Here is an 8,514-nt window from a genome sequence, read left to right as displayed (position 1 = left end):
TTTTCTCCCTCTTCTGCTTTCTACTTTTTCGCTCTCAAAGCAATTTGCGACATGTCCGTTGATATAATTTATTAATCACGTCAATGAAAGCCATCCCAATTATTCCATTACGTCATTTTCACCGAGTTATTCGGACACGCGTATAAGTCAACGAGCTATCTTGGTATACCGTACTGTAAGCGTCATTGATATCACCATAGTTACGTTCGACGTTGCGATTCGACACGTTTCGCGGAACGGCGCGTGTCCGATATAACGCTAACACTATGTAATCTTAGAGGATTAGATTTGTAGAATTGAAACTGTGACCGTGATTACACTAGTTGACGCCCTGTTGCAAGCAATCTATACGTATCATCTCATGTAAATATAAATGTTAGGTTGCATTCAAAACTTATCGTAATGACTGTATTTTTATATCAGAACCAGTTATTTGTAATTAAAAAATAGGTGGATAATGGGAAGGAAACGACACTAGCACAATGACGCGGGATGACAGCAATGGGAAACGAGGTTGAAAATATTATTGCTCGAGCACAAAATTTCGTACTTCACTTAAGATTACGCGTTAACAGATACATTTAGGATATTTATATACAAATTTATTTACATAACAAGTGCATATCACTCGATCGCACGATATCTCTGATAAATATCAGACGTGTGCCCTCGCGCGAGAAATGCGAGACTGAGAAGCATTTCGGGCAATCGTACAGTTCCGATTTAATCATTTCGCTACGGCAGTATTCCAGTCGAAAGGCGCTATACGTAACGCCAGTAGCCTCTACTACGCATACGTACTACAGAATTATCACGACAGTCGTGTCAAAAATGTGTGCCCTGACACCTGTTCGGTATTGTTACTACCAAAAATACCTCATTCAGTGCTGGGGGACAAATCCCGCCCATTAAACCGATGAAAATATACAATTTACTGCAGTTCCCCGACGACATTTAAGCTTCGCGCGTTATATGTGCGATTGAAAATCATACGAATCGTACCGGCAATGTAAAGCATACGCGACGCCTAACGTACATCAAGAATCGCTGAATCATGCAGCTTGAATCTTTTTCGATTAAATTTATAATCTTTCTCATTGGCGGCTCATATTCAGCGAGCGATCAGCGACGGATGGTTAAAGCTGTCCTGCAGTAGCAAGACCAACGCCACTTTTCAGCGTATCACTTTCTTCGCTACGATACTTTGCTCGTGATATATTTGATGAAAAAGCGACCGGTAACTGCCAAACTCATGATCTCGCGAAGCTCGTCGCGAAGACCCCGCGAGTCTGGCGATTTGGCCGAACATCAAACGGTATCACATATAGTCTTAAATCCGGTGTCACTGGCGCCATTGGGACACATGTCCGTGGCCAAGGCTTTCGCGTCGTCTTTTCGGCTCTTCCCTCTTGCTCGTCCTGGCAGTGACATTCCCCACTTCAGTTTCCTCTGCTTCCTCCTCGTGGAACGCAGGAACAGGTGCTCCTGCTGTCTGCAAGAACGTGAGGCGACGTGACTATAATATACGAATTCTCGACGTTAATATCGACGTAGTCGTTACGTCAGCTTTGCGACGACGACTGATCTCTCTCTCTCTCTCTCTCTCTCTCTCTCTCTCTCTCTCTCTCTCTCTCTCTCTCTCTCTCGATTAACCAAACGTTCCCGCGGCACGTGACCGTTATTATCAATTGATTCACTTAGGCATAAACGCATTTAGCGCTGCACTATACTAATGCGCGTTGTTTTCATCCGCGACGACCGATTCGATTACAATAAGACGCAAATGTTTGACGAAGCAACAGAAACGAATACATGTTGCCACGTGTTTACTCACTGGTACAAGCGGTCGATTTGTATGCCTATCCAGAAGAGGATCACTATTATGACGATCACGCTGATCACACCGGATACCAACGGCACTATCTCATTCGACTCTTCGCCCAGGCGGGCCACCTCCGGCGCGGAAGTGTTGTACGCTGAAAGAATTGTCCGAATATTTACCATGCATCTCTGTGCGTCTTTATTTTTTATCGCACTACGTTTTTATCATCTATGAGCACATGTCCTATGCTCATCCCGTTGCGATATCCAAAGCAGTGTTTAAAGCCGAAATTACTTTCAAGTCCGTCAGAGTCGAGAATGTAAAAGAATCTACTCTTTTTCTGAATACTCTTTTAATTTTTCTGAAAAATGTTCTCCTCGTTATTGTAAAGCATATCTTTTTATTACACACTTGTCTGGAGATTGTTACTTTGTATAATATTTTATTTCATAAAATAAGCTATTACACACCGAATTGTACAGATAATTGTGGTGATAGAGCGGAATCTAGGAAAGAGGTAACTCTCTCTCTCTCTCTCTCTCTCTCTCCCAGCTCTGATTGTCAGAAAAGGACACGTGTTTTTTTTTTCTTTTTTGCTTAAGTATTTCTTATATTTGGTCCGATGCTGCAGTTTTCAATTGATATCGAAAGAAGCATTGGAAGTTGCATATACGTTACTTCGCACGCTTCGTGTACACGCGAGAAATAAACGGCGTGCATGTGCACCGACGGCGCATGTGAAAGTTATTCGCGACAGGAAAGGCCACGCTGCGTTTTTCTGCAAGTGCGGTGTGCACTGGTTTTATGCATGTTATAAACTAAATGAATCGCATACGCAGGAATGGGTGAAGGGGGTCCTCCTCTCCGAGAGAGGAGATGCGATGGAACGTCAAGGATCACACGATAGCGCCTCATTGGAGAATAGATGCCATGTCTCCCGCGTGCGATTAAGATTACAAATGCGTGAATACGCCTAATAAACGTGACAATGTTTTGAACGTTTTACAACAGTGATGAATCCTGCACTATCGTTCAATTTTCAGTCGTCCAATTTCACGATGAGTCATTTCGTGTCACTTCATGACGAGCATAATAAATGTGAGACATTTCAATCGGGTGATCATACAGAATAATTGTTGTTTCTTACTACTTCGAGATACGACATTTGTTTTAGTTATTTCAGACTATTACGAAGTTTACCTCGAAGGGACGTCGAGAGTACAAATATTAAAGAGATTCAAATATTTAAATTGAGATATTTTTTTATCGAAGCTTAAACTAGAACGTTGTCGGAAATCTAAATCATCGAAAGAGATGACATGTTTTTATCTTATGACTCATCGAACCGCACTGAGAGAAAAGTATGACATTTGGAACTATAATGATATAGTAACTAAATTATAGTCCGAAATATCATATTTATAGTAAGTATTACCATAATATCGGTAATAATTACGATGTAGGCATAATATAATCAACCATATAATATTTTTACTAAGAATTATAGTAAGTTAAACTAAAATTATTGTATGGATACAAATATAAAATGTTAGGTAAAGTAACTCTTTTATACAGTCAATATTACCAGAATATTTGCTAAATAATGACAGATGTAACTATATGAATATTAAATCTCGCTATATTTGTGAATGAGAAATTACCATATATGTGGTAAAAGTAACTAAACAATTATTTAAGACAATCATTGACTATATATTTGTGTTTATTCTACTATATTTTGCAGGTTCCACGAACTGTAAAAATATGATTGACGCCAAAATGAACTATAAAATATAGTGAGATTATAGTTAATTCAACTATATTTTTCTATCAGTGCGCTTGTGAGGACGAGGTTTGTCTCTAAAAGAAGAAGTGTGAAGCGGAAGTTCCAAAATCTCGCGCGATAAAAAGAGCGGATGATGGCCACATCCGCCGAGCAATTTTCGATCCTGCTGTTCAGTACAGCATAACGGCCTTTCTTATGGTTATTAGTGGAGTTGTGCTCCCCGGAGAAAGGCATCTCCGCATACTGACATGACGAGATAATCAGACAAGCAACTCGAGACGAGAGGCGTTTTTCCTGCACGCTGCGCGTTCGTGTGCGGCACGTGTGTTGACAAACTAATGTTCTAGTCTTTCCAAAATCAAACGTACCAAACGCACAGGAATTAGTTAGCTTTATTATTACGTAGCGTTATTGAATCTCAATTGCGTCCGACAAAGCAAAATTAAATTCGGAATAAGGCGAAAAGTTGGTCTTACTTGAAGGATCTTTTCACAGAGTAAGCTCCGACGGATTTGTCAGCGGCGTGCTTTCGCACCGGTTAATCAATATTTTCGCGTAAGTTCGCCGATCGTTCGGTGACAAATACATCCCTCCGACGTGCCGACAGGTGTGCGTAAGTCGCAATGAACGTAGCGCGTTAATTGTTCGCATGCGCGGCAAGCGGTTTTGTTTTCCCTGCTGCGGTATGCAGGAAAGAATAACCCTGATAAAAAAGTATCTGCGACTTTCCTCCACGAACAAAATTTCGCACCGCGAGAAGCCGCTGCCGATTTCTACGGGCAATATTACTTTCGCTCTCCTCTCTATTTAATCGCTCGTTTCAACAAGAACCTAACGTCGCTCGCACGGTTACGTGCTGGGAGTAAGTTACTTTTATTTCCAGAAAATAAAGCCTGCGGATTAAATGTCATTTAAAGTTTAAGAGATGTATGAAAGGAAAATTATTAAAGTGACTGAAATCCTCAGATTTAAGGAGGATCCAAGGAAACGCGCCCTTTCGTTATACAGGACTCGCGCGAAAAATTCGGGTAACTAAGGAGAACTGTAAATGAACCTTCATTCTTCTTGATACAGAATCTCACACCGACGAAGTAATTTCTCTTGGCCTAAACACGTCCGAGAAACTCGGAGAAACTCTCACGCTTTTCCGCCGAATCGATCGAGCGTTGAAGCCGAATGTAAATTTGGGTGAACCGTCGGTGCGACTGACGACACAACAGCATCACGGTTGAAGACGCAGCTTCTAAAGAATACCCGCGTTATCGGTGACTAGTGCCGACCTTCTTGTTGGCTGGTAGTCCTGGTTTTTTTCCATGGGGAGTTCCACTCATCCTTTCGTGGAGCAGGACAATTTCGTCTCGTCGCCGTCGCTGTTGCTCGAATATCACGATGCATTCGCGGCCGTCATAGTTACTCGCCGGCTCTCTTAGCTCATATCACAGAGCACTAGCATGCGACTCACGTGACGCAATTCTGAATGCGCGATCGGGAGATTCGCGGATCGGAATGCTCGCATCGTGTTTGCGACCCAACCTTCTCCCGTTGGCAATGAGTCCGATATGTCATATGTAAAGTGCTAGTCAAGGCCTTGGCGAGAGATTAATCGGGGATCTCTCTCGAGACGCAGAGAGCACATGCTGATAAATTGGGCAGGGTAGTTAATTGGACTTTCCGACCGGATATGTCCGGCGATTAACTCTCGACGAGACGAGACGAGACGAGACGAGACGAGTGTTCGTAATGAACGTCAAATATTGAACGTCGCTCGTTGTTTCTCTCCGAATGAAAATCTTGACGCGGCGATCGAGGCGACGCGCCGACAACTCGATCGACGTTTTATCAGAGATCGGTTCGTCGCAGAGGTTCGTCGGTTTTTTTAGCCGTGTTGCTTTCGTCCTCCGTACTTTCCTCTCCATTTTTCATTCCCCGTCAAATTGCCTGTCATCGTTATCCGCCACTTTCTGCCACCTTTCAGCTCGGTCTCTGATTCCACATCTGTGGAATGACTCATCTCTTGTGATTCTCCTCAATGAAATCACAGACGACCCGACCGACTTCTGTCAGTCCCTAATAACAAGCTCCTGGAGATTTCGAAACGTGCAAAAATAACGGCACCGTGACATACAGGTCTGAACGTTGAGTTGGCCCATGGGCGATATCGTTTGCACTTTCTCAATGTTTTCTCGCGCATGTGGAATTTATCGTTTCGAGCACGTGCACCGTATCGTATCGTAGGTACAGCCGACCTCGATACAGCACCTGTTGAATTCCACGTGCTTGCTAGATTCGCCATTCGCGCGACACCTTGAAGAATCTAGCGTCATATCAGAAAACGCCTTGGATTCTCTCGCCGGAAGCTTTATCACGGGTGCTTTATTATTTTATATATTGTCAACAATATATATATATATACTTATTAGAGATGTGCGAATCAAGAATTTTTATGTCGAATCGAATCGAATCGAATCTCATTTTTTTAATTCGAATTCGAATCGAATCGAATCTATGAAATTTCATTCGAATTCGAATCGAATCGAATCATTAAAAAATTTAACATGACTATTAAATATGCACATAATGATGGAAGGTTTTAATATGAAAGGGGATATTGATATTGTAATATCATCTTAAAGTAAAATATATATTTAAATATTTAAAGTAATTTATAATTAAGTTATTAATTATAAGTTAAGTTAATTACAAGTTAAGGGTTCAAACATACAGGTCCAGATGTCTCGTTTTGTACTTGATGCATGCAAATATAATGCACGCTAATATATTTGATTCGTAATTGAATCTTCGATTCGAAATTTTCGAATTATTCGGATTCGAATCATAGGGATTCAGATTCGAATCGAATCGAATTACATTAGATTCGATTCGAATTCGAATAGTTCGCACATCTCTAATATATATATATATATATATGTATATGTTATTACGAAGAAATCAGCGAATCAAATCTCGAGACGCCTTACTCGCGAAAAGAAATAGTCATAAAATACGAAACTGTCGTAAACTAAAACGGGAGCAACCTACTTTCACTGAGTCGCACATTTTCACCGGCTTATTTCGAGCAAATTCATCCTTCCCGATGAGATATCTGTATGACATTGGTGTTGACAGCTGTATTCAGCGTTACACAAAGCATCGCGAACGGAAACACGAAGTACAAGGCAGCGTGATCTATTGACTTTAACGAGATTAATTAAATAAACGCGGAGCGATTCGCTTTGTGCCGCCATCGCGATTAGTTTCCGACGAATGTTGCAAAATCTGCGTTTCTCCTAAAGCCAAGTCGACAGATGTGCTAATATCAAACACGCAGCTCGTCGTGTTGCACCAGGTGTGAAAAATATCTGAAAGAAATGTTGCCGGAGAGAAATGATGACGTCAAAACGAGGATGATTTTCTTCAGAAAGTCGCGATTTTTTCATCGCGGCAGCTCGAAATTTGCTTATCCGGCTGCGCACACGAGGGTAATATACTTGGATCGTTTGTTTGGTTGTAATTAAGTCTCTCCGTTATAGAGAACGCGTTCTCAAGCGAGACAGGCATCGTTTGCTGTTTCCATAACGGCAATAACCGAGCATTGATGAGCGAATGAACTTCCGCGTTGCAGGTGGAAGTGTTGTTCCTTGCTGCAACGCGCTTGCATCTATTCATTATCTGAATTAAAGGAACGTTCACCGCCGCATCTTTATCTTCAATGTTGAAACGCAATTAACATTGTTGAACCACTTGGTTGAAACACTATCGAAATTCCTCGAGCTCGCAACTAGCAGTTTCCCTCTTCTTCTCTTTCACGTCGCTCCATTAAGAAGCAATAAATGGCGCTTTAATCTCGAGGAAATGCTCGCTCTGGCATTCTTAATAAATTCACTTTCCCCTCGTGTAAGAAAACCACTTTTATTTTACAATAAGTATAACATTATTATATATACACTAATTCTTTGGAGTTCTCGATAAATTTGTCATACTCAGAGCCTCCGAAAACCTCGAGAAATGAGCACAGACACATTTTCTGGTTATTCATTATTGGCACTGTCGACAATTATCAGACGCATTCTAATAAGGATCGTTACACTATCCGAATTGTGAGAGTTAACGAATGCGCACCACATTAAACATACCGATCACCCCTCATTTTCTATCTCCCTATTTTTTATCTCCCTTCGTATATTTTGAAGTATTACCTTCCGTCGAATTGTTCATCATGTTATCCTTCACACTACCAGTCTCAAGTCTTGTCAACCGGCCTTCAGCGAAGGAATCGAATTTCCAAGATGCTTGCGAACCGTCTCGCAGATTTCCCAATCTCCCGGTCCGGTGATGTTCCGGTTAATCGAGCGAGGAAAACCGACACGACGCGAAGAAGCGCATTCGAGGCACTCTCGACTCCGAGTGAGTCGATCGTCTCGAGAGCATGCAGTAAACTGCCGGCAACATGCCTGCTGACGTTTATATAGCCACGGTGAGACGTCAATAAGAGCGACAGAAAGGAGGGATCTGTACGTCGCCAGAAGAACGAAGAGAAGAACAAAGTCTCTCGGAGACTAGAGAGAGGAAAGAGAGACGGTGGAAGCTCGAGGAGAGAAGACAGAGGTAGCGTACAGTTGAAGCGGTTACGGGGGAGACGGAGGAAGAGGACGGAAGGAGAAACCTGACGAAGGTACCACGAGGTCCATGAGAAGCCAAGTAACTCTCATTCCCCATCCTGGGTCCAGGTATAACCTGGTACGCATTGAAACGGCGTACCGCGGCGCCTCAGCGCGCTTTCGTGGCCGAAACAACAGTTGACGACTTGTCTATTAGATTTAAAAAGCAACATCAGTTGAACGCGATGGATTAACGTAGAAACTATTTAACGTACGCAGGAACTGTTATCTCCAGATAGCTAAAGAAT

The 8,514-nt window shown here is 42.1% G+C and overlaps 1 protein-coding gene across 1 annotated transcript; it reads right to left on the bottom strand.

Moving 5' to 3' along the window:
- Nucleotides 1-54: 54 nt before the first annotated feature.
- On the bottom strand, nucleotides 55-8,015 carry LOC105191434 (uncharacterized). The gene is made up of 3 exons (XM_011154840.3): nucleotides 7,805-8,015; nucleotides 1,835-1,976; nucleotides 55-1,492 (listed from the first exon to the last, which is right to left on the bottom strand). Exons 1-3 carry the CDS (start codon nucleotides 7,824-7,826, stop codon nucleotides 1,309-1,311), a joined length of 348 nt encoding a protein of 115 aa, XP_011153142.1. The 5' UTR covers nucleotides 7,827-8,015; the 3' UTR covers nucleotides 55-1,308.
- Nucleotides 8,016-8,514: the final 499 nt, after the last annotated feature.

This window comes from Harpegnathos saltator, unplaced genomic scaffold, assembly GCF_003227715.2.
Source record: "Harpegnathos saltator strain DR-91 unplaced genomic scaffold, Hsal_v8.6 scaffold171, whole genome shotgun sequence".
Lineage (NCBI taxonomy): Eukaryota > Metazoa > Arthropoda > Insecta > Hymenoptera > Formicidae > Harpegnathos > Harpegnathos saltator.
The sequence above is the reverse complement of the archived record's forward strand: the minus strand, read 5'-3'. Positions and strand labels throughout refer to the sequence as shown.